The 26114-nt window shown below is 46.9% G+C and overlaps 1 protein-coding gene across 3 annotated transcripts; it reads right to left on the bottom strand.

Moving 5' to 3' along the window:
- Positions 1 to 549: 549 nt before the first annotated feature.
- On the bottom strand, positions 550 to 26060 carry LOC1279754 (uncharacterized). Of its 3 annotated transcripts, none has more exons than XM_061648201.1 (6): positions 25753 to 26060; positions 14023 to 14581; positions 6570 to 6769; positions 5856 to 6490; positions 5589 to 5789; positions 550 to 5516 (listed from the first exon to the last, which is right to left on the bottom strand). In XM_061648201.1, exons 2-6 carry the CDS (start codon positions 14159 to 14161, stop codon positions 1277 to 1279), a joined length of 5415 nt encoding a protein of 1804 aa, XP_061504185.1. In that variant the 5' UTR covers positions 14162 to 14581; positions 25753 to 26060; the 3' UTR covers positions 550 to 1276. The 3 variants fall into 3 exon arrangements, with proteins under 3 accessions (XP_061504185.1, XP_061504184.1, XP_061504186.1); XM_061648200.1 differs by lacking the exon at positions 25753 to 26060 and adding an exon at positions 23807 to 25739; XM_061648202.1 differs by lacking the exons at positions 14023 to 14581; positions 25753 to 26060 and adding an exon at positions 23807 to 25739.
- Positions 26061 to 26114: the final 54 nt, after the last annotated feature.

Here is a 26114-nt window from a genome sequence, read left to right as displayed (position 1 = left end):
GTATTCGTTCCCGTCAATGAATGTGTCGTTTTGCCTGTCTGGTTTGTTCTTCTATTCTTCCTTGGGGGAATCCACCTCCGAAGGCAGAACAATCAGACAGGCGCCAACGCAACAGCTGACTGACCTCTTCTTACATATTTGTTTGTTTGTTTGTTTCAATTCATATATGCCCGCAAAACCTGCCCTCGTTTCCTTTGCTTAGTGGAAAGGGGGGAAAAGGAGAATGGGGACAATAATACATCCGTTTTGCTTATGCGTTTGCTTTCGCCTCCGGTCCGCCAGTAATATCAAATGTAACCCAATAACTATACAAGTACAATGTCGAATATATGATACAATCAACGTGCGATAAACAACCGATGTGTAGGGCAAGGATGGCGGGAGATGAGCGAACGAACGATATAGGTAACAACAATGTTGGTGATGGTGATCATGATGGTGGTGCGCACACTGTGCTTATGTCCGCAAGTTTCCGGATGCCGATGCGATCGGGGGAAAAAGCGGAAAAACGGAAAACATTTCAAACGATCGCAGAAAAGTTTTGCATTGTTTTATAGTTAATCTCAATATTTTCTCCTTCTTCCTGATTTTACCCTCAGCGTTATGATACTGCTAGTTTTACTGAACAAAAAGAGCAACCCTGCAACGTATCTGCCTGCAAAGCCTTTTTTCTCGTTGCAGTAGCTGTACTGGATTGGATGTAACCTTTTTGCTAATAATGTAAGTTGATTTTCCGTTCGTCGTCTGTCGCTCATAAAGCTCACCCAACGCTCTAAGTATCTCCTGTGCTACTTTTAGTGCCTTTCGTGCCCATTACACAACCGTTCATATCTAATGTAGATAGTCAGAGGGTGTAGTTACTAGAAGCATAAGCGCTCACCGCCCCACAAACACGCCACTTACTTCTGATTGCAGGGGGTTTTGGTTAAGGGTGCGGTGCCGTGAGACTTGAGGCCCCGTCCACCACTACGGGGAAACCTGGGAAGCTATCTCACTAACGATAACACTTTGATTCGTTGACTCCTGCCACTTATACAAGCGCAATGAAGACAGTTGTAATGATCTGGTGACAACTGGCTAAATCTCATACTCGCTGCCTCTGAAGAATTGGGTTGTGGACTTTCCGTGCATTTTCTTTTTTTTTTCTTTTTTGTTTCGGTTGGTTCTATACACAATGAGTTATCACAGAAATTGTGGATCAAACAGAGCGAGCGACAGAAAGAGCGTGAGAGAGCGCGTGAGAGTGATGCTAACGATCGTCGTTGTGTTCAGTCCGTTAGTGTAGGGACTTGTTGTTCGGTGAGGCGGCCAAACTGCCCAGACTGAGCGCACCGCCACCACCGTCCTGCTTAAAGTCGAGACTGCTGTACTTGGTGGGCGATGGCGAGAGGGCACTGCTGATGGGGAAGCTGGCCGCGATCGCGGAGATCCGCTCGTAGTCGAACCGCATCAGTATGTTCTCGCAGCTCTTGATGTGCGAGTGCGCGTCTGGGTCGTGGTAGGCGGTTGCGCTGCGCAGCGTACCAGCCTGGTAGCGGCCAATCTGCACCGAGCTGGTGGGCGACAGGGCGACCGGTTGGTTCGGATGGTACGGGGGTGAGTTCTCGGCCGAGCGGGTCGTCCGCCCGGACGCTACCGGGGTGGCCGGCTTGAGCGACTCCAGGTAGGCTTTGGTAATGATCGGCGACGATGGCGACTTGTCGAAGCGCGAGGGCGACGAGGGATGAGACCCGAGGGCGAGCGTGTACCGATCGTGCGAGGTGCTCTTGAGCGTGGTCGGCCGCGCGTTCGCCGGTTCCGGGGGCAGCTTGCGGGAGGGCGACACGAGCCGGGGCGTTATCGGCGGTGAGTGGCTGTAGTACGAGGCGTACGTGTACGTTTTGGGCGATTCGCGCTCGACCGACTGATTGTCGGACGAGTAGTCGCTGCTGTGGTCTTTGCGCGCGCGATTGTTGCTGCCGGAGACGCTCTTGCCGTCCGCGTCGCGCTCCTTGTCCTTGCGCCGGCGGGGCGAGTACTCTTTGCGCTTGCGCGGCCGGCTCGGCCGATTGCAGGACGTTGGGCGGCAGGAGCGCGCCTCGTGGTGGGTGGTCGAGTAGTCGTGCACCATGACGAGCGGCGGCTCGGTGCCGAGCGGGCCGGACGAGCGGCGCGTTGGGCTGAGCGGGGGCGCCGGGTGCTGCGCGTCGAACTGTTTGAGCGATTTCTCCAGATTGTCGATCGTGTCGTTGATCCGGTCGGACTGTATGTCCGACTCGTAGTCGCAGTAGTTGTCGATCGTTTTGATCGAGTTCTCGATCGACGACAGCGTCGCGAGCATGTTCGCGTTCGAGCGCTTCAGATAGTCGATCGTCTTGATCGTGGTGATGTAGTCGTCGCCCAGCTTGATCTTCCCGTCCTCGATGCCCCGGATCAGCTCGTCCGTTTTGCAGGTGCGCACCTCGTCCGGCAGCTGGATCGTGCGCAGCATCTGCTCCTGCACCTGGCGCACGATCGCCGTCTCGTCCAGGGACGAGAGGCTCTCGCTGCGGATCGATTCGCACGACCGGCTCAGCATCCGCTCGGTGCAGCCGTTTTCGGGCCGCAGCAGCTCATCGAGCTCGTGGCGGCTTTTGCGCTTTTCCGCCGTGCTCTCGGCCGCCGCCTTGAAGCGGGCCAGCTGCTCGTCCGTCTTCTTGATCAGCTCCTCCGTTTTGAGGCTGATCGTGGGTGCGGGGTCGGTGGCGTTGTGATCGGTCGCGCTGTCCAGCTTGAAGCGCGTCGGGGATTTGCGGGCCAGCGCGAGGCGCGAAATTTGCTCCTCCGATTTCTTCAACACCTCCTCCGTTTTGCTCGACGCCACCGTGGCGGACAGTGTGGTGGCGGAGGCGGTAGTGGTGGCTAGCGGGGTGCTTTCGCCCAGCTTCATGTCGATCAGCGACAGGCGCTTCTCCAGCTTGTCTATCATCTTTTTGTCGTGGGTGCGGAAGCGCGCCAACTGTTCCTCGGTTTTCTTGATCAATTCCTCCGTTTTCGACGATACGGCCCTCGTATCGATCGCATTAAAGCTTAGGTTCAGTGGTGCCGTCGGCGAGACGGGATCTACAGGGTCCGGTTGCTTCACGACCGTCGGTAGCGGTGGTGGTGGCACAATCGCGGCCTGCGTCGGCTCAACAATTGCACCCTTGGCCGGTTCCGTCGTCACTTTCTCCTCTTCCGGCGTTATGATCTCGCGGAAATTGTCCTTCCGCACGTAGTACGTCGGTTCGGGCGGTGCAAACCGTGCCAGCTGCTCCTCGGTACGCTGGATGAGCAGATCCGTCTTGGATTTGATGTCCTCGCCGGCGAACATCGGTACATCGTTCTCCCCCTGAGCGCTGGGAACGGTGGGCTCACACTCAAACTTTAGCCGGAAGGGCGAGAGCAGCGGTTTGTCCGGTTCCGCCCGCTCCAACAGCTCGTCCACCACGCTGTGCGTGAGCTTCAGGTCCGGCGAGTGCTCGCCGTGCTGCAAACTCGGCAGCTGCTCGATCGTGCGGATCAGCATCTCCGTCTCGTCCTCCTTGATCAGCTGATCCGTCCGCTGCTCGTCCTGGTCGCGCGTTTTGCGCACTATTCGGCCCAGGATGAGCGAGTTCTCCTTGATGATCTCCAGCATTTTGTCGCTCTTCAGCGGATTACTGTCGATCGCTACGAGACCCTCCGAGGCGGACCGTTTCGTGATGTCCTCCGGCGGCAAATCCTCCCCCTTGATCGGGTCGTCCATGGAGAAGGATTTCTCCTTCAGGAACTTGACCCGGTTGGCCAGGTAGCGCTCGATGTCTTCCGGGCTTTCGCCGGGCGCCGTTTCGTCCTGCGGCGTCGGTGTGCAGAGCGCATCGGCAATCTGGTACTTGGGCTGCTGTTTCGGCTGGGACGATTCGCGCTCGACGACCGCCGCCAGATCGACGCTGGGCGGCAGGAGCGGACTGTCGTGCTGCAGCGTGCTCTTGATCGGCAGCTCCAGCACAAAGGACGACGACATGGACGAGCGGTTCGAGACGTTGGTGAAGCTGTAGTTGTCCAGCTTGGAGGTAGCGTCGCTCCGATCCAGCACACTCTCCGCGGTGGTGACGAGCGATTCGCTCACCCGCCGCTCCTTGATCACGTGCAGGTCGAGCTTGCTGGGCCGCTCGGCCGCATTGATCCGCTCGAACAGCTCGTTCGTGACGCCCTCGTCGCTGACCTTGAACGCGGCCGGTTCGGCATCGACCCGAGCGACCTCCACCATCGGGGTGGGGCTTTTCGTCACGTCCACGGTGACGGTGTTGTCGGTCGGTATGTTGGCCAGATAGTCGGAGTAGTCCATCAGCGAGGAGGGCGTCTTGAGCGGGCTGATGGTGGACATGCTGACGTACTTGGTGATGTCGGGAATGGGCGACAGTTGGCTCGTGCTGGTGATCGCCACCGAGAGCGAATGATCTTCCGGTTCGGGTTGGATCGGTCGGCTAGTAGGGGACAGCTTGTCTGGCGCTGTTCGCGGTGGCGGTTCCACCACCACGTCCGACAGAGGACTTAGCAGCTCACCCACCAGCTGTGGATCGACCTCGGACGCTCGGCTAAGCTCGGCCTCCTCGTCCTCACCGTACGACGACGGTTCCTCCTTAATGTCGGTTAGCTCGCTGTCGCTCGGCACGATCACCACCAGCCGCTCCTCGTCAGGCACTTCCCGGATGATGGACTCGGGTGTGATGCGCCGCTTCATCGGCGAAGCCTCCAGGGAGGACGCACTGAGCGGCTGATTGTCGTCGTCGCACAGGGACGTGCTGGTGCTGGACTCACCGTCCGACTCCTCGCTGTAGGAGGAGGATTCGCTGCGCCGTTTGAGCGCACCGCCGGTTCGCGCACTGGACGAACCGTCGCCCCCGCTGCTGCCCGTTTCCGACAGGTTGCTGATGGCGGAGGACGCACTCGCCGACTTCTTCAGCTTGGGCGAACTGTCCGGCTTGGAGCCTTCATCCGGCGGCTTTTTGGTGGCCCCGTCTTTCGGGAGATCCTTCCACTTGAGACTGTTGCGGCGCTGCTTCGTCTCGTCCATATCCTTCCAGTGGAGCGTCTCGACCGGTTTCGGCGACCGGGACGGGCCGGTGGACTGTTTGCCGGACTGTTTGGAGGAGGATTTCGAGCCGGAGCGTACCGGCGGCACTGCCCCTTGGGGCGGTCCGAGCCGCTTGCCTTTGGCACTGAGCAGAGCGTTCTTGCCGACGAGCAGCTGATTCACCTGCAGCGTCCCAGCGTTCGGTGAGGGGTTGGCCGGTTGGCGGGCGACGGCCGCCGTAAGGATGATATGTGCCTGCCGCTGCCGTTCGCGCAACTTGTCGTACTGCTTCTTCAGCAGGGAGATGTCCAGGTTCATCTTTTCCTTGCCCTCGGCGCGGGCAAAGTTGGGCGGGATGCCGAGCGAGGCCCGCCGACCGGACCGTAAACCCCAGGCTGTTGCCGTTACCGCCAGCCGGGAGTCTTCGTCTGATTCGCCCTCGTCGTCGGAGTAGAAAATCCTGGGAAATGGTGAGGAAGTGAAGTTTTAGTAACGCCCACATCTAGAGATGTGTTGAGGAGTGCAAACTTACTTCAAGTTGGAAGTGTCCTTCAGCTGGGTAATACTGTTGAGGTGTTTATCCCGCAGCCTCTGCAGGTCCGCTATTGGTCCAATGTCCACGACCCGCTGTATCAGTGCGTTCGAGTCGACCAGACTGCCGTTGACAAGCTCGGACGAGAGGGCACCCATCTTGCAGTAGAAATCGTCCGCCGTTTTGGTGGCGAGGATTTTGCTGCAAAAGGTAAAATTCGAAAGGAAGTAGAGCCTGGGTAGAGCCTTCAATGCACCATCACACTACCTTTCCAGTATGCCCCAGATCGCTAGGGCCGTGCGCAGCAGCACATCGCTACCCTCGATCAGTATCAGATCCCAGACGCGCAGCACCAGCGGTATCGGCAGGCAGGTGCAGAACAGCGTCAGAAACCATTGCATCGTGAACACATTGGTCAGTGGTGGCTCGAACGCTCCCTCCGGTCCCTGCAGCTTCTGGAGGTGGCGGGCCAGCTTGGGCAGCCGCGTCCCGAGCAGATCGCGAAACACGGCCATGTCGGCCTGCAGCCCACCGAGCGAACCGCAGAAGTAGCCCGCCGGCAGCAGACCCTCGATCAGCAGTATCATCACCTTGATCGAGTCCGATTCGCTCTTGTCCATCACCTGCAGGATCAGTGCGCCGAGCATGTTAAAGCCCTGGCAGTAGCCCACCTCCGGGTTGAAGCGCGAGTAGCCGAGCAGGACGCGCTTCAGCTTGCCCTGGTTGATCGTGCCGGACGGGCCGGAGCAAAGGCTCGACCCGGTCCGGTGCAGATCCTTCACGATCTGTATGCCCAGCTCCTCGTCGTCCTCGTCCGACTGCTCGCTGAGACACCTGGCCGACTCTTCCTCCCAGTTGAGCGAGCGCGTCTTTAGGTACCGGTCGGCTAGTGCCATCCAGAGCTGTTTCGGGATGGGAGGAAAATTGAAGATCAATTGATTACACGTAAGCACCGCCCAACAAGCAATGCGACCCCGTTACCTTTCGCCGAAATTCCGAGGGCATGCCGCCCGGCAGCCGGGCCACCATCTTCATCGCGTGCAGCCATTGGTTAAAGTCGGACTGCGTGTCCGGGACGCCCATCTTTTTGCTGATATTGTAGTCGGAGCTCGAGGCCGACGGTGGGGGCGGCGGGGGAGGTGGTGGTGGTGATAAAGCATTGAATCGCATCTCTTCCGATTCTGCAAACGAAACGTTAGTGTAAAGCAGGGAGTTTGGAATAGGAATATAGTTCCAAAAAACTTCGTTTTTAGGTGCACTAGTGTCAGATTTGGGTTATTAACTGAAGCGAATTTGAACGAATGAAACGAACGAACAGAGTAAGAAATATTAAAATGCATGCAATAAACGAACTTCTGGCTACAGGGAAAAACTTCTAATAAATGGACACACTTTTCCTGCAAAACAAAAAAATAAAATAAATCTGAGATGTAACAGTGATATCATTACCACGAGGGCACTGAAGCTGAGAAATGAAGAATCATCACTGGAAATTGCTCGCACGAAACAACTTTCTCTTCCCGAATGAAGCTAAACTTTTTCTCCAAGATCTTTCGGCCGTAAGCTCTCTCTGGTCAGGAAGCTTAGCCAATCGGGCTGAATAAAAACTAACAATTTAACCACTCAACAAGCATAAGCACCTAATCTTTCACCTGGCTGACACGGCCGGTTTATCTCAGCATTACTGCGAGCCGTTAGGGAAATTAGAGTTGGGCGAAGATTACTTCTTCACCGCTGATGGAAAGTTGTGTTAGAGATGTGGTGAGAAAGTTGTTCATCACATTTTGCTGCATCGTAAGTCGCTGGAAGTCGCTGTTTACCGAGCCGCTTTAATCCGCCCCGATAATCCGTACCTACCGGATTGAGCTGTAAGCGAGTCAGCAATGATAACAACTCAAACCAAGACACACACAAACACAAAAGATGCTAACTGCACTGCAGATATTAACTAGCGCCGATAAACAATCTCTTCCCTCCCTCAATCTTTACGAAAATCCACCCAAGAAACCAGTTGGTGGATTAGTGGCTAGGTGGAGGAGAGTAAAAAAAGTCCGAAACAAGTCACACGATTGCCTCACGATGGATGATAATCGAGCTCGTTTGTCGGAAATCCGGAACGGAATCTGATGTCGGCACAATGGAGAAGGAGGCGAAAGTAAACAACCACAGGCACAGACACATTTTACACAGGCACTGGGACAAACTGTTTCTGGGGAAAGAAAGCAAGAAGTGGCGCCGTTTTTCGCGACTTTTGCCTCTTTTCCCTTGAACCACCTGTTGTTTGGTGGCCTCTTGGTGGCTGACTGGTGGTCGGTTCGAACGGACGGACGGACCCGAGATTGTGGGCGGGCTGGGTGCGTTTTTATGCGCGAATGATGAGGAAATAAAATTTGCCTTCCAAGTGCAAAAATCAACGAACGCGGGGACTGTGCCCGACCAAGGAAGCAAAAGCCAACGGTGCAAATTGAGATTAATGTTGCGCCAGGGAGGGTAGCGAGGGAAAGAGAAGCTGCCCGTTGGAAGCTTCCGAGGAAAGGACAAATTCATTAGAAAGTCGTTCGAGGGCATTGCGGAATGGAAAAGCATTAAACATAGCGCTATCATGGTTCGCCGCTTCTAAACGAGGAGCAAAGGGCCATGGCCTGTCAACGCTGGACGCCAGACAGCTTAGGGCGCGACGTGCGATTAACATGCTGTACATGCTTCCTGATGAGTTTATTTTAAAACGATGGATTACACGTTTTATTAAGCTTGCTATTTAGTTTGATTCTATTTTCGAGCGCCCCTCGAAGCTTTCGTGCACGGCTGTGGGATTAGGATGCAGCGAATGAATTGCCACCAAACGGAGGATAGGTAAAGCTTCCGTTTTTTTCCTCTTCTTTCTTTTTGCACCAGTCTACCATCAACCATCCCCAAAAAAACAGGGTCCTTGAATGACTAATCTCGTATTTCTCCTCGCACGCTTGCCAGGAAAATATTCATTTCCATCCGATTAAGTATTCATTTTCGGCTTCCCCGTTTTGTTGGGCGTTGGGAACCTGTCAATAATGGTGAAGGACGAAAATAGACGTCGTTTCCCCGATACTGTGGTACCGTATGCGGAGGGCCCATTTTCGGTTGTATGGTGAAAGTGTTAAAGATAACGGCAACTGACACTCTGGAAAACTTAAGAGAGACAGAGAGAGAGAGAGAGAGGATTTGAAAGCAGAAAATATTGATACCGACGTCACCATCGCCAACCTATCAACAAAAGCTCGTGCTGATAAAGAGCTGGCCCCAGGAGAAGGCAAAGAAAAGCGCCCACTCACAAGACGGCAAGCAGGCGGTAAAGTGAAACGGAAGCAACTAGTTTATTTGTTGCACGTTTTGCTGCTTTTCGTAGGCTTTTTTTTGAATGCCCTTGCAGCCGACGATGAGCCTCCCGTTGGCGGTGCCAAAAGGGTGCAGAGTGCGAAAAAGGGGCCAACGCAAAAGAAAATCCATGTCTGCACGAGCCTGTGTATGAAGTGCACCAGGGGTAGGGCTACTTTTGCGCATCACCACCGCAGACACTGTCCGGTCAAGGTGGGGTGGGTGGATGCATTTTTTTGTTTGTGTTTGTTTGTTTCTGCTTTGTTCACAGCAGCGACCCTACCGCGCTTATCCATCTACATGTTTTCTAATTTAGTCGGCTCTCAAGTCTCATAAACAGCACAAAAGCAGCGGAAAGTAAGTATGGCTGGTGTTGATGTTGTTGTTGTAGCTTTTTTTGCTGCTGCTGTTGTTTGAACAGCATACAGCAGCAAACAATACACTCGCCCGAGTCGTACTTGAACTCGGAGCAGGCTGCATGAACGACCGGGTGAGCTTTTTTATGGTTCGCATTGCGTGAAAAAAGCATGCTGTTGTTTGGTTGCATGGACTTTTCCGCTTCCGTCGGTGGAAAATTGTTGGATGGTTTTGGTCGACGCACAACAAGTCCTGCTGAGTGGGGTGCGGTTTTGTGGTGGCTAGTGTCAGTGAGTAACATTGAAGTAACGTTTCACAATTACTATTATTAGCTTTGATGTGCGCTTACTTTCATATACAGTTCGAACCGAATACTTTTCAAAATTAATGAATGGTATGTTTTAAAATACGAGTTGTACAGTCGAAGCACTTTAAATCGAGATTTTGGACTTACTTGTCAGAGTACTTTGTTGATTCATTTACAGGAAAATCTTTTGATAGAACTGATTTAAGCATAAACCATTAAGAGGCACAACGATATACTGAAATATCAAAGTCTCAGAGATAAGAGCGTAAGCCAGCGGTCGGCAAAGTCCGGCCCGCGAGCCAAACATTCAATCCGGCCCGCGAAAGGATTTGACTGATTTTGAAATATGGGAAGAAACTATTCGTATATAAATTAATGAAGATCTTTTAGTATGTCCTTTTATGCCATCTTACTCTTGCAACTTTAATTAGAGTACTGTGGAAAGACGGACCAATCAGTCCTCGTAACGTTTGCAAAACATTACTTTTTTTTGTCTTATTGTGGAAAAAAACTAGCAAGTATAGTTTCTTTACATGTACATCATTTCAAAAGCAATTATTTAAGCTAACTTGCACAAATGAATCTAAGACTTTGCGAGCTGCCTTTTGTCAGTTACGGGGCTTTCTTGCGATTTATTGGTTGGTTCCCATAATTATTTGGTCGCTTCCCATATTTTTTGGTGTGTTCTCACGATTTATTGGTCGGTTCCCAGAATTTTTCGGTTTAATTGTATTGATATCCAATCAGATGATACCAATAAGTAATGGGAACGAACCAACAATCTATGGGATGTGATGAATAAATCGTGTGACGAGCACAAATAATTCTGGGAACCGACCAATAAGTCGTGGGAAACCCTGTATCCCGAATTTTTGCCATGGCCGACTAAAACATGCAAGTCGGCATGATTTAAGTTCTACCTTCGATTTTTATCAATTCCTCCTAAGTTTTCGCGATAAAATTGTTAGAATAGAGCTTTTGCATCATGCATCATGCAGAAAAATTCGATGGGACAACTGACACAGCTGACGGATGTTGGACCAGTTCGAGGACTAGGGTGTCATATCGAAATTCTGCCGAAATTCACCTGAAATGATCGCATTGAGTTTTGGTGTCATTTTTTACCGCTGCGAAGCCAGTGGATGCGATTGCTACTTCCTGATCTGTTTATTCATGTTTCACAGGTACTATTTCTCTGTGTGGCCGATTGCATCGACCTCCCGGCCTAGCTAACGCAGTAATGTAGCCACTTCTCCCTCTGTCTTCATTTTCAGCTTCTTTTGCAACATTAACAATGGACCTGGGCCTTCTTTCGATGCTTTGATTGCTGCCTAATAGTGCCAAGATATTGGCGACCAAAATGCCGAAACGGGCTTATACGACGTCCACAAACTTCTGAAAAGAGTTCGTTTTAGACGCTACGGGGTGCCATTATTTGATCGCACTCGCTTCTCAACGAGGTTGGTTCACTTTTTTGGTAAGAGTTCAACTGATAGAGGTGTCAAACTTAAGCGTCTGCGTGGACGGATGGATTATCCCATGGAACAAGCCCGCTCCTGGGCCGCGGCTATCGATAATTTACTAAATTAGGCCCTTTGCCTTGAAAGTTTGCCAACCGCTGGAGTAAGCTATTGCATTTCATTGTAAAGACACTCATTTGATAATAGTTGCACACGTGCGTTTCGCAGATGATGACACGCGATTCGAAGCAAAAGACGCACGAGATTCAACTGTAACGCGGGAAACAAGTGTAGGGGAAGGTAGGTAAAGACGGACACTGCGGGTAAGATAGACACTTCTCATAAATGCATGAAAAAGGTAATTTTCGTGTAATTCAACAATGTAGAATCCAAACTGAAGGTAAAACAACACTTTTGAGAACATTTTTCGTGTAATTTAAGCGAAATTGGTTAAATTCACGAACAAAACAAATTTTCAATCGTGCGCACCTTTGTGGATCTAATTTGATTATTGCGGGTCTTAAGCTCTGTATCTTGCATTGTTTATATTTTCGGAAGTTTTATTACATGAACGATTTGTCATGATGGTAAAGCAAAAAACTGGCGAAAGAACGAGAATGAAAGCAATACAAAATCTTGTTTTCTGATGGTTTAAAAATCCTGACACCATAGCGGGAAAGACGGACACTTTGTTATAGGGAAAGATGGACACCGAATTTGTTGAGTTAATTAACTTCTTATATCAATTGGTGATAAATATATTTCTTCAAACACCTTAAATAAGGGTATTTTGAAGATATAAACCATTACGCAACTAGAAAAAGTAATAAATAAGCGAGAAATGAAACACCGGTCAAAATAGCAGTCATGCGTTATGATATTACTCGCTCGACGCTGATAAGGTTCTTCACGAAATCCAATATTTTGTCACGACTTGGACAACTTTAATAAAAAAAATTTAAAGTGCAGATATCAAAACGTTCAGGAATAGATGAGAGGTTCTATGGGTTTACAGATATCAAAAAGTTCAATCTTCAATGTAAGAAATGGCTGGACCTTTTAACAAGTCCCTGAAATATGCTGTGGTCGCGGACTTTCCGCGAAATAATTTCCTATAGCGAAGTTTTAAATTGTTGTTCTGTAAGCTGGTGCAACCTCCACTGTTAGTGCCCAATATTAAAAAAAGATGCCTTAGATTCTGCATTCTACGTTCTATTAGTAGCGATGCTTACAATTCCTAAATTCACGGCTGAATGAATCGTCGTTGCAATTGGCCTAGAATTGGTTTATAAACGTACCAGGACGTGGAAAGCGATAGAATTTGTTAAAATACTGTAAAACTTTTCAATTTCCAACGTTTTCTAAAGGTGTCCATCTTACCCTTCATTGTGTCCATCTTTCCCATATCAGGTGTCCGTCTTACCCGAACATTTCAAAACCGCACGAAAAAAATCATGTTTTTCATTCATGAAAAAAAAACGCAAAAATCGATGGAAACTTAAAAGTTTCAACACATTTTCTGATAAAACATGAGTGTAAGATAATGTATGCACATTTTCATGGTCGTTGCACCTATATATCCTTAGATTTTGACCATTTCCCTTAACGTGTCCGTCTTTACCTACCTTCCCCTAATACCCATCCAATTCCGTTAAAACAAAGCGGAGGTGGAGTTAATGCAGTTAGCCCTGCTTTCGTCATAGTTGGTCGTAATTCTTTGGATATATGAAAAATGCAGCCAAAACTCCTGCAAACAGTACCGATTTTGTTCGTAATTTGTAAGAAGAGATTCATTGAAATGCACTACAATAAATTTTAATTGTTGATTCAATGAGGGGTAGAGGAAATGGTTTGTACTACGATACTGATATGTAAAGAATCTTATAGGACTTTTTTTTAACTGTACAAAAAAACTCTATAAATACGATAAGCTTAGAAAAAAGTGTTGCATATTTCAGAATTACGTGATTTAGCAACAGGTATTTCATCCTGTTGGGCAATCAGAAATTCTGTACATATGATGTATATAGCAAAGGAAGCGTTTTGTTGAAATAAACGAAATTTAATTATAAAGGGGTAAAATATACAGTATGAAAATAAATTAGGTAAAAACTATGAACTCGAACAAAGCTAAATAAGCTATCAAGCAAACCTTACTTTACCGGGAGTCTACGTCAATCGGGATAACCATATGATGTGTCTATTTCTATTATCATCACAATTTATTATTCACTCCAAAATCACAATGTCTAACACGCTTAACCCTAATACTGTCCGTAACAAACTATCTAGCGGAACAATTAATGCTACCAAGCGTGTTAACGCGTGAAAGCGGTGTAACCGGTGTATCTATGTGGAAGCCCTTTGTCACACATGTCACACACCCGACGGCACCGATTTGAATAAATTAATTTAGCACGATCGCTCCCAATTGCTCGCACCCGGTGGTGAAATTTATGTATCGCACCAATTCACGATCGATTATGGGAAGTGATAAAAATGCGATTCGACTAAAAAAACAAATGAAATAAAAGCAAAAAGAACGTACATGCTCGCTCTCTCTCAAACAATGTAACCGTTCAAACCGCTTATGAATCAATGAACACGACTTCCGCCCTTCGGCGTGTCCTTCGGCGGTTCCGGCATGCCGCTCCATTCAACAACATCCTGCCGACCGACGATTTCCGTCGGCGTCCGTCACCGTGCTATTGATTCATAAAAAAACTAAACTCATGCAATAACACCACCACCATAAGCGCCCGGGTATGTGGATGAAGAAGGCAAGCAGAACCGGGAAGCACTAAAGTAGTAACAAGCAAACCGGAGTGTGTGTGTGCAAAGGGGCCAACGGTGAAGGGCGCAGCCTTCGGACACCAGAGCGAATGTGTGGGGAGTCCATCACACACCCAAACACGGTGGGTGGACAGCGTTTGGAGCCTCTGTATCGTTTGGAATGTACCTTGATAGCAGCTGACGATCGGGCCAGTGCTGGCGGCGGTCGGGGTAGTTGTCGCCGGAGCCGCACTGCTGCCGACCGCTGAGGAAGCCCCCGTACCGCCGACGGTAAGGTTCTTAATCGAGCTGAAGAGAAAACTCATGTCAAGAGGCTAGCCCGAACCGGGCTGGGGCAAGCTGCGGCGGAAGACCTCGGTACGGGGCGCGTGGCACTCGGTGGCACTGGCGGTACGGGTGGTCGCTGATGGTGACGGTGCGGCTCCGTTCGGCTGTTGCGTGGGTATGGCAATTGGTCCTTAGCTGCGGAGCACCATCATAAATCATGGCGCTCGTAAATTCCATGCTACACCATCGGGCGGCAGGGAGCGGTGGAATTTGCACTACACTCTCAGTACACACACGGGAGACACAGCACAAACGCACGTAGCACGCACAATCGTCTAGGGTCAGTCCTTGATTTTGTGGCTGGTCGTGCTGATGACGACGACCACGACGACGACTACGACGACGACGACGCTCTCCGCTGCTAGGCCACTAGAAATTTGACCGAACGTGCCCGGTAGCTAAGGTTGGTATTAAAAGCAAAGTGGTTAATGAACGACGGTCAGTCAAGACGCCGGAGCTGCCTATCTTTCGGCCAAGTGACGCTTTATCAGGAGCAAAGTATGGAGCTTGCACGGAGACCGGCACAGGCAGGATCGATTCCTGTCGTCGTAAAAAACTCATCAAGCATAAATGCAAGCAGCAGGAGGAGCTCCATCTTGCCGGATGGGACGCAGATGATGATGATGACGATGAGCTGGATGACGATCGAACGCTTGACTGTGATGGGTTTGATATGGAGTTACGGCTATGGGATTGATATGTGTGGATTCGGTGAAGCGGTAATTTAATTTTCGTTTATGATCCATCGATTGACGCAATACCGAGTGTGTTCGAGCTAGGAGCCTCCCTCGTTTCACCGGAAAAAACTGGATTGTAATGTACGTTTATAAATGGATTACCGAAAACCATATACATTCCGAGATTGAGAAAATTTTAATCATGCTCCTTTTAGTGCGCAAGTGGTAAGCGTGCGAATAATATTGTTTTTGGATGATATCTCACAAAACACCCATCAACATATAAATATGGTTAGTTCCCAAACGAGTTTAGTATTTGTTCGTCGCAGGCCAAGGCATTAAAATCTAATCATGAACACATCGTAAAAATTTGCGAGGAGTAAAATGTACGATAATTATGATATCTGTTTTGTTTCTAATTTGGGGTAAATAGTTGAGGAACTGAATATTCTTTTTGCTGGTAAATATAACATTATATTGCGATAAAATTTTGTGCAATCTAATAAAAAAAAGGCTGGATTTAGATATCTGGCTGAAATAAGTAACTCATGCTAGCTATTCCACCAGCTACGAAAAACCTTGTTGAGGAACTTCATTAAAGTGCCACATCACTTAGAAATTATTAGTATTAGATGATTTATAACTCCAGCACATTCTTCCATTTAGAAAACCAACAGACGGCTGATGGTTACTGGTTAATTTGATTTTCATACAATATTACAGATATTGTCTCAGCTTGGAGCAGGAAGATTCCTAAATGATATAGTTAATTAGGAAACTATCGATTATGTTTTAAAGATGTAGTCATTTCAGAATCTCAGATTTGGTATCTTGTCCTTGTGTGGTACTTGATCATCAAATGGGCCTTAAGATGTTATTGGTTTTAATTTGTTCGTTGAAAGAATTCAGTTCAAAAAAGAAGCTGAAATATTATCCAGAAACTGTAAAATGAAGATGGACGTTTAAAGGTATGATATAAAGCCCTCTCTCTGTCTCCCTTTTTACTCTTTCTCGTTCGCAGTAGCTCATTCGTCTGCATTAAAAATAATCAAAATTGGTTATTCTCAGAAGGACCATCCACACGGTCCCATCACATAGCAAACTAAAACCTTTCAGCGAGAGATTTTTGTTAGCTTAAAACATTAAGCATCGGGTGGCTTTTGACCCAACGAAGGTTGAAATTGTGGGACAACGTCAAAAGGCGTCCTACAACACTCGTGCGAAACCTATTCGCTAATGAATGCCTTGTTAGTATGGGCGTTGATGATGTCAAAATCACTTGGAGGCTATTTTACTCGGTCCAGTACTATACACTGGGTGCGAGTGGTTGGTTTATCTCGTTTGGGCAAGGTTTCAATGTACAAGAAAGTCTCAAAACAATGCCTGTAGGGTTGTCCACGAATCTAGGTTTGTCTTTTCGATGGTGGGATGGTATGGTATGGGTCTTGCAAAGCATTCCAAACCGGGATAGCATACCGGAATGGTTGTCATACTTCAGGGCTAACCTGTCTTGCCTAATCCAACTTCTTGGAACAAAACACTTAAAGGCAACTTAAAGTAAAATAAACACTAGAATCATTGAAATTACAATTTAACTTAATGATCTAAATATTCAGTAGCGTTCAATTGAAAACTCATTGCTTATCTCATGACTGTACAATCAATTCAAGCATCTATTACGGTGCAAAGACGCCTTTTTCCCAAGTCTTTGTCCTTTTTCCGTCGAAAGTATGATAGAAACACATGCGCACCATCCATCACAAAAGGCTCCGTGGCCTTTGCATACACGATCAAAGCAAACAAGCGAAGGTTACTTTCACCTTTTCACAATATTACGTTTCACAAATCATGCCCCCCGCTCTCCCCTCTTCCTCATTGTACTCCCTTTCCATCAGTGGACTTTGTTAGCCAGCTTGCCAGTTCTAGTGCTTCCTTCATCATATCATCTTCGTCCACGTGCTGTGCCATTGTAAAATTTCAGCTTATTCCACCACAAAAACGGAAACACACACAAAAAAACAACAGCTTGGAAGCGGATCGTTTGCTTGTTATTTGAGTTGGTTGGTGTTTGGATTTGTGTTGCTGTTTTTTTCTTCGTATATTGTTAGACGTCACCGAGCCTAAAACCACAATGCAGCGGCATCAGGTAGACTCCATTCAGTCCCTGTTTCCCTTGCACTCCTGCTGACAAGGCGTGCCATTTACATGCCAACGACCGAAAGATGATGAACCGCAACAACAACGACGACGAGGAGGGCGAGGACGGTGTTGGCCAGTTGGTATTACCACCGGTCTGCAAAAGACATCCTTTCCGGTGGTGGTTACTGTGTAGGCTGGTTCGCTGTAGTGTAGTTAGGTCGTTATTTTCCTTATCATAGTTACGCCATCCGGTGCGCGTCGCATTTACGCCCACTTCGCCGTTGGACGCTCGAGTCGGGGCGACGACGCGAAGGGCAATTTTGATCATGATGGAAAACATAATTTCTCTCCCAGGACCCATTCCGTTCCGGCTAGGCAAGGTTTGGCTGGAAGTTCATTTCTTTCTCTGCAATCGAACCACAGAAAAACATGGTACGAGACGAGAGACACGAGCTAGCGCCTCCATTTCCTACGCATCCGTACGTTCGATGTAAAATTCCAAAACCCACACGATTGATGACGTCGTAGCGACTCGCTTGCCATGCTCATGCTCAACCATATGCTCTGGTTTGGTCCGTTATTTGCTTCCTACTGCAGGTGGCGTGTACATGCCCGCCTAACAATCTGTTAATGGCAACTAGGGCGGGGATAAGCTCAGCTTTCGTTGGAAAACAACAGCGAAAAAAGCGAAGAAAATCACACATTCGTTTGTAAGTGAGGTAAAAACACAACACGATAAGAGGTGGGAGTACAAATCGCTCGAAGATGGTAGGAAAATGGCTGACTGCTGGAACACAATGCTTTTTAAAGGATGCTTTGAAAGGGCATTCGGCTTTCAATTGATTCGTCGAATACACTTGCGTGTGTCAAAAACATTGATTTAATACCCTGACTACGGGCCCACACATGGGCATAATTAGTAGATGTGTATGTGTGTGTGTGTGTGTTGGCTGAGATTGTTGGTTTCAAAGAACTGTGCATTAATTTCCTTTTGTTGCGCTTGTAATAAATTCCAATTGCATGAGCCGGTTTGTTCATATGACGGAAGGGAACGCCTTCCGTGAAAGAGTCATTTTTTCAGTTGTTTGTTTTACAATGCGATGACTTACTGTATGGGATTTGTTTAAAGGTGTTGATAAAACTTTTGGTACAAATGTATGCACGTAAAAGTGCGTATGCAGAATTCTGATATATTAATCAAATAAGGTATGAAATGGCTTCACAAAGACTAGAAAAAAGGATACACCCTCTGTATATAACATTCTAATAAAGTTTATTTAGGCCAACTCAAGAATCAATTTAAATTAAAATTGGCTGCCGATTAGTTAATGATTTATTAGATTACATTTATTAATTTTTTTTTTACAATAAAAAGCCGATGTATTGGAAACTGGAGGTATGGAATGGCAAATTCCTCAGATATCTTGCAAATTTTGCCTCAGAATCAGCTGGAGAGCGGGAAACAGATCGATAAACTGCCAACCGTAGAACAAGCTATCGGATGCTAGCAAATTTCCCATGTTGAAATGAAGACGCTCGGTCAATTGCTCCCGTGCAAACAAGACAAATAACGTTCGTTTTTATTGCGTTTTTATACAATTGCGATGAATACAAACAGAAAATATTTCAAATCAAGTAATGCGACAATTTATTGAATTGTTATAGTTTAATTGTTCAATTATTATACTATTGAGTCAATTGTTAGCAAATGTGTAAGCCATAAGATGTCTTCTTCTTCTATTTGGCGTAACGTCCTACGCGGACATGCCGGCCTATACAGGCTTTCGAACCATGTAATAAAAAGAGTACTTTTATGTTTAATGTCCTTTCAATTTTCTAAGCGCTGCTCATAATGATCTCAGCCCTATCACATCAAACACGTGGCCAATTGAACGTCGATAATCCGGTGTCATTTCACCAGTTTTTGTTGAATTTCCTCCACTCTCTCTGTGCGCTAATGCGCTAGCTCGCGTGCCGATGTGGATCAATAGTGTGCTTTCGATTAACGAAGGTTTTTTCCCCTAATCAGATTGCGATTGTTGAACCAGTGCATGCGAACCATTAGACGCACCAGGGGGTCAAACAAAAACTCTGAGCATAGATATCGGAGGGAAGATAGAATACAAAATTAATGTGCTTGGAAGTTTATCGCGCATGTTGTTTATATTACCCGTCCTCCCCGTGGCTGATAGGCTGAAAGAAATCAACAACATTAAGGGAGAAAGGAAAGGTCAGACCGGGTCAGGTCAGGTGAAGTATTTTCATGTGGATGAATATTTAACGTGTGGAAAGGTCACGTTCGTGAGAGTAAGTAAGTCCGTGCTTGAGAGCTGCCGGGTTTAACGTAACATTTCCCCGCTGACGCGCGCTGGTCGGGACGGAAAATCAACAGCTTCATCCAAGTGGAAAGGTGGCGAAACACGTGGGCGGTTAAACTGTCGTTCCATTACGCGTTGATCGGAGAATGAGTCCGACCAAAGAATAAGCAGAAGAAGACAAAAAGGGAAGGCAGACGGTAATTAAACATCCTCTGAGGCGACAGCCGCATCGAGCGAACGTTTTTATCGAGAATTGCGTTGCTCAGCCGGTACGTTTGTCAGGTATAGCATAGCATACCGTTTCGAGGTAAGCTTCTGGCCGGTGGAGACGCGCGAGCAATGCGAGTCTATGTTAATGTCAATACCACAGCACAAGGTGTAACAGCACTTAGAAAAATAATCCCCGAACAGAGACGGTACAACAGAAAACACAACCCATTAGCAATAGCCTACGCTTTCTATTCCATGCATTTCAGTGCCTCGCTACCGAGCAAGGCAATTCGTGCCCGTGTTCGGATTTTCCGGTTCCGGGTAGATTTTCCCCATCTTTCATACGAATTCTATTTCGGTGCGAGATCACACACACATACATACTGTGTGCCCTCGCGATCTGTAATCGATGCGGTGAATTCAATTAAAAACGATACCACACTCATACAGGTGCAAACCGGAGGCAGTACGGTGATTGCGTCTGTGCGACAATCCGTTGCACAGGTCGGTGTAGTCTGTGGGGGGCACATTCAGCGGAAGCGAAAGGGAGCTGAGGATCGTGGTGCCACGGGTGCCAAATGGAAACTAGGGCGAATGATAGCAGAAAGGATATTGGCACTGGAAATTAGAATTCAATGAAAGTGGTGACTGCAGCAATGTGCAATCGTGTACCTGTATTGGCGGGCGTGTTGGAAAGTTGTACCGAATCGGCCCTTTCAATCAGTTACGGTTGAATTTGTTTGTATGTTTTGTGTGGAGAAAATTTTACGGATCGAGTTCGTAGAAATGGAACTGTTATTAAATTAATTGTCTGTATAATACCAATCGACTAATGAAACCCTTTTCGATGAAATGGGGTTTGAAGTGTTAAAAAATGACAACGTTAAAACCAACAAAAGATGAAATTCGTTTTCAATCGTCTGTAGGAACTAAGCATTCGGAAAGCCTCAGAGAAGATCAATGCTTAAGTATGCTATTTAGTAAAAAGTTCATGCCAAAAAACAACTCCAATGTGGAAATAACCTTAGTTAAAAATTGAACTTTACATCCAAGGATGATGCTGCTTATTCAGATGAGTTGTCGATACGGGATACACATAGATTTTCGATAATGGGTTATCCTTACTTTTTCTCACAAACGTTTATTTACCAGATCAATTTCAATGTATGGAGTGTAGTATTTGGGATGAATATTTCGTGTTATAATCGGGCACTAGTTCTATTTAGCGTAACGTCCTACACAGACATGCCGTCCTATGCCTTTCGAGACTTGTTCGTTCGAACCCAGTCGGATTGCTACGTCAGTCTTTGCTACATTCGGACGGTCCACATTAGGCTTAAACCTGTTACAGACATAATACATACGAGACGACAACTGTACTATGGGACCTCTCATATACCCTATACTGCCCGTATATTACTCCTATCCCCGACACTATACCCTGTTAAACGTGGTTAATTGTTTTCAACAACTGACCGCCTCATTTTAATTTTTGCTGCTCGGGCTACATGATATGCATTAAATATCGATTTTTTCCAGCAGTTATTTAGTTTAGTTTTCTCACTCAATTATTACGCACTGTGTAAAAATTACGCACACACTGTGCAAAATGAGATTTTTAAAATCATTTAAACTGTAAATTTTGACTGAAATATAGAAAACATAGTTTAGCTCTCACGACTTATTGTAAATAAATGCCTATTTTAATCAACTGTTCAATGATTAGATCAAATAAAGTGCTTCGATTCTATTTCATTGTACACCCCTAGTAGCCTTATTTAATCTGACAAGATTTTTTTGTTTATCATTATCGTTTTCAATTTGTTTGGATGAATTTAAGAGAGATTTAAGATAGTTTCTATCATACATCGAACTCCCTGATAAGGTTGCGAATGAAATATCCTTGAGTGCTAAAATATCTAAAATATATCTTAAAATATACAATAGTTTCGTTGAATTCTTCTCTCACACCGTATTGTCTAATATGAACGTACTGATCAACTTGAAAAAGTCTAAGAATCCATCAATTATGTGAGCGGAACGTTAAAAGAGCGTTTGCAATAATGAATTCATAGGATTACTCCTAAAATTAACTCTGAATCACTAATAACGTATAAATCAGTTCTGAAATATTTAGTGTGCCTTTCAAAGCGTGTTATCTACTTTATCACTTTCAGCATGTATCTTCTATTAGCACTCAATATCTAACATGATCCTGTCAGTTCATCAAAAGTGTGATGCGCAACACGCTTCATACGAATTCAATGTACCTATCGTTCCAGTACCAGTACCATTCCCATGCATCACAGGAAGTACGATATGAACACCGAACAGCTCGAAAAAGCTGGGCCAAAGCTGGGATCCTGACCTGGAGCGGGGTATAGTGCACCAGAGACACGTTCTCAATTTTCCACCGATGGCAAAACATTCTATCACTGCCGGTCAATAAAGCGAAGGTGCCACGCTTTACCAGCCGATCGGAAAGTCAGGCACAGGTCAGACAAGGGTCAGCAAACATTATAATAGAATGAGAGAAAGAGAGAAAGAGAGGAAGAGAGAGTAAAAGAGAGAAAGAAAGCAAAAAAATAACACTAACCACCCGTCACCCGTAGGCCACGGCACACAAAACCACTGCAACGGGCAGCTGCAGTTGGCACGTTTGGTTTTTATCGCTCGGTGTGCGCTTTGACGCTTCCGTTTTGGAAAGCGGACTGCGGTGGAGAGGGAAATAATTGCAACTAGCGGGACGAGAGTTTGTTCCGCGTACCGTCGCCCGACCCCGTGGTGGACAATCCGGTGAATCATCTGGGTCATCGTTTCGAGCGCCAATGGTAGACAATGAGGCAGACACACGGTATGCCATGTTGTCTAGGCTGCTGCTGCTGCTGCTGCTGCTGACGGATACGAAGCCTGTTTCGCCGTTCCGGTGTAGAGAGTATCGATTTTTTCTCCCTAGCAATGCCGCATTCTAGGCTCTCCGTCTCGAGGATTTTGGCTTTTCCGAGTGGTGGTGATCTCTCAAGATGCGGCAGAACAGACCCGAGCTAGCAGGGTGTATGTTCAGCTGCTGGTAGATCGGGAAGGGGGTCCATTTTTCGCAGTCGTTTACAGGAAAGATAACTGCCAACGGGCAAGCAATTTACTCTAGCCTCAAGGACATTGTTGTCCAACGGAGGCTTGGCCTGCAACGAATTGTGTGGTATCACCGGTTGGAAAAGTGAGCAACTGTTATTAATTGTGTGGTGCTGCACGATTACCCCTTTTAATTTAACGCCATCGTTACGTGCTTGATAAGAAAGGCACAGGTGGATCAAACGCTTTTCCCCGAAACATGGAAAGTAATGAGCTGTTGACGGTACTCAGAAGGATTGTGTTACAATCTTTGCTATGTAACAGTACACCCAATTTACGAACGTAGAAGATACGTATTAGGGGGACGCACAAATCCTGGTTCCGAAACCAGGAAGAGATGAGGTAACAAAATTCACGTGTATCAAAATAACATATGGGGTTTCAATCCAATCATCTTGATGCATAGGAGGTTTTTTAATTCTCCGATTATTATTAATTATAAAGTCTCAAATAAACATCATTTATGTTCATATTTCAGTTCGTTTTGTATAACCATAGATCAATATTTTCAGTTTCACACTACCACCAAACAATGAATACATTGGGTCCATATGAAAACGTGTTTGATCAAATATGGTTATAGATTAATAATAATGATCTTAATTTTTATCGTTTTAATATTATTTTTTTCTAACAAAGCTTCTTTAGAAGTAAGAAAACATACAAACATTGACTTGAGGGTAATAATAATAATAATACAACCGAGTATGACCGGTATAAGGCACAATAGCAAGGGGAAGAGAATTATACCAATTGTTAGCACAATAAGTTTCAACAATACGGCTTACAAAAAAAAATAATAATAAACAAATAAATAAATTAATAATTAATAATACTGATTACAATATGATGCATCAAATAATAAAGGATTTTTTTTCAATTCCACCAACAGTCACACTAGCAAACAGCGATAACGTTACCGCATTTATCCAAAGCCCTTGAAACACAGATAGGGAAACCATAAATAGTACCGATTGTACCGAAAAAGTGCCCTACAATCGCTGGCATCGTAGGCTCGAGCGGACCAAATGAACGAAACATGAGTTGGCAAACGAATCGAAATATGTGTGCGTGAGTGAAAATGTGCGGTGGGTAGTAAAGTACGTGCGTCTGTGCAAATGAGTACAATCCAAAAAAATACTACTACCATTCATAATCGTTGCCCGTGTGTCCGATTTCGCCCACGTTTACGTATTAACTGCGCCGTTTTCAGCTGCCCGTGTCCAGGAGTTCGGCAATTCGCAGGGACAATGGTGCGACCCAAAAGCGACCACCACCACTACCGATAGAGGCGGGCCGGAGGCGTGAGAGCGATTTATCACCCTGACAAACGACGCAGATGACGAAGGGCTGATGATGATGATGAGTCTTGATGATGAACTTATTTCTGGATGAAGATGAATGCTCGCTGCACGCGACGCGACTGTGCAACAAATCCGGAAACCCCGTACTTTCGCTCTTTGCCGCTCACGACGGAAGCGGACTTGGAACGCGCACAACACTTCTAAGATGGTGACGGTGGTGTGTGGTTAGCGCACGGTAACATCATAACTGCAAAGCAGAACGGCACCTTCTACTGCTGGCAGGATGCTGCATAACGCTCACCACGCTGTTTCGTTGCACAGGATACACACTCTCCAAGCACACCGCACGCTTTTGCATCGACATCCGATTGCCAGTGCGTTCGTCATGGAATCAAAGCAGGCGGAGGAGGCTCCATTTGCTTCCTTCCTTCATTGTCGCTCCTTTTCACACTCACACAAACTTTAACTTAGAATTGTGCACTACCACCCCCGCTTTTGTAATACTTCCGCTGCACTCAAAAGCAAAAACGCAAAGCAAAAGAATGCCACTTTACCCAAAAACAAAAAAAGCCACACTGCACAGACTGGACGGAGATGTGTGTCGTCGCTTTTCCTTAACGTTTTTCACTGCGATGTCAACCCATCTTGCGGTATGATTCACTGCTCACTTACATCGGCTCACTGGTACCACTGCACTGTACGGCTCCTCTGTGTTGGTTGTGTTCTCCTCCCCCCACTCATCACTGTGGCGAATGGGCCATTCGCAACAAAGGCGATTTTCGATTCGATTTTAAGCTGCAAACTGCTCTACTTACAGCACCACAGAAGCACACAGGAGCGCAGCGTTCACAATTACGTACACACAAGTTCTAATTAGCAACAAACAGTAAGTATTCCTTAGCAGTAAGCTGCATCAACACGCACGGCTCAGGCAGTGGAAAGCGTTTCGATCAACTTCGAAATAATTTTGACAACACACCGCCGTCTAAGAATGTTTTCGTGTTTTCTCACCCTCGTTTCTCTTGAACGGTGGCAAAGAGAGGGAGAGAGACACACACAGTCGAGAGAGAGACACCGCAAAAGAGCGAAAGTGTTCTGTTTATCACTAACACACGCGCAAACACACACACAAACACAGGAGGCTCTGATGTTCTGTATCTTGATAGGTAGCGTACTTCGACGCGATGGCTGGAAATTGACCACGTTGCCTGCCGATGGAGACGCCCCGTCGTTGGTTTGTGGTGGAGTTTTCTCGGTGAGGCACCACTCAAGCCCACCCATGCGGAGTGGGACCCTTTCCAAGCACGGCTTCCTCACGGAGAGTTTTAAAGGATTAGAGGGATTTCTTTTTTCCTACTTTCCCTTGCCTTCAAAGGAACTGGATAGAGCTGCTGGAGGTTTCCCATTCGTTCTTCCCAACGAATTTTGTACAATTCATTGGTAGTAACTGTGTTTGGCAGTTTGATTACGACTGCACGCCACCTCACGGTATCTGCAATCTGCGGCGCGTACGATCGATAAACCTTCTTCTCGCTGTTAAATTAAGGCTCCACTTGAACACTTCCCGTTGAGGGGACTTCACTAATTGTTAGTAAGTAAGAACACACAGCTTTAGCGCTTTATTTCACTCTCAATTCCACCTGCTCCGAATGACGCTGCAGGAAAACTCGATATGTGTGTGCGTGTGTGTGTGCACTAGTTATGTAGCGTATAATTGAACGAATTGTTTCCCTTTTTCTTCCAGCTTTACAAGCACACAAAGAGGGGTTGCCGCCGTGTCGCACTCCACCTGTAACGTTTAGAGCACTTCGATCTGCTTCGATGTGATTACGTGCTGCCTTCCCAATTCCTTCAGAAACGGGAACTCCTTTTGCTGTCAGAAAGAGGGGAGGGGGCGGCGAGATATGGTCAGCGAACGACCACTGTTTTTTTTTTTGCGTGAGCTCCGCTACGCTCGATGCATCTGCGCGACCAACAAAAACGACACTGACTGGGAATGCTGGCTTTGAGGTGAGGTCATGAAAATTCGTTTGCCCTTTTGCCGAGTGTGTGTGCGTGTGTTGCTTTTTTTTCTCACGCACCATGAGGGACGACGATGTTCTCACTGACAGCACTGCGAGCCCGTACATAGAACCAATGCTTCGCATGCTG

This window comes from Anopheles gambiae, chromosome 2, assembly GCF_943734735.2.
Source record: "Anopheles gambiae chromosome 2, idAnoGambNW_F1_1, whole genome shotgun sequence".
NCBI classification, from domain to species: domain Eukaryota; kingdom Metazoa; phylum Arthropoda; class Insecta; order Diptera; family Culicidae; genus Anopheles; species Anopheles gambiae.
This window is presented reverse-complemented; position numbering and strand designations above follow the sequence as displayed.

Excerpts from the sequence above, each read along its gene's own strand:
- LOC1279754 (XM_061648201.1), bottom strand. The coding sequence starts at position 14,161 with ATGAGTTTTCTCTTCAGCTCGATTAAGAACCTTACCGTCGGCGGTACG. Across the intron at positions 6,770-14,022 it reads GATCGTCAGCTGCTATCAAG|AATCGGAAGAGATGCGATTC; the intron begins GTACATTCCAAA and ends TTTCGTTTGCAG. Across the intron at positions 5,790-5,855 it reads ATCTGGGGCATACTGGAAAG|CAAAATCCTCGCCACCAAAA; the intron begins GTAGTGTGATGG and ends TACCTTTTGCAG.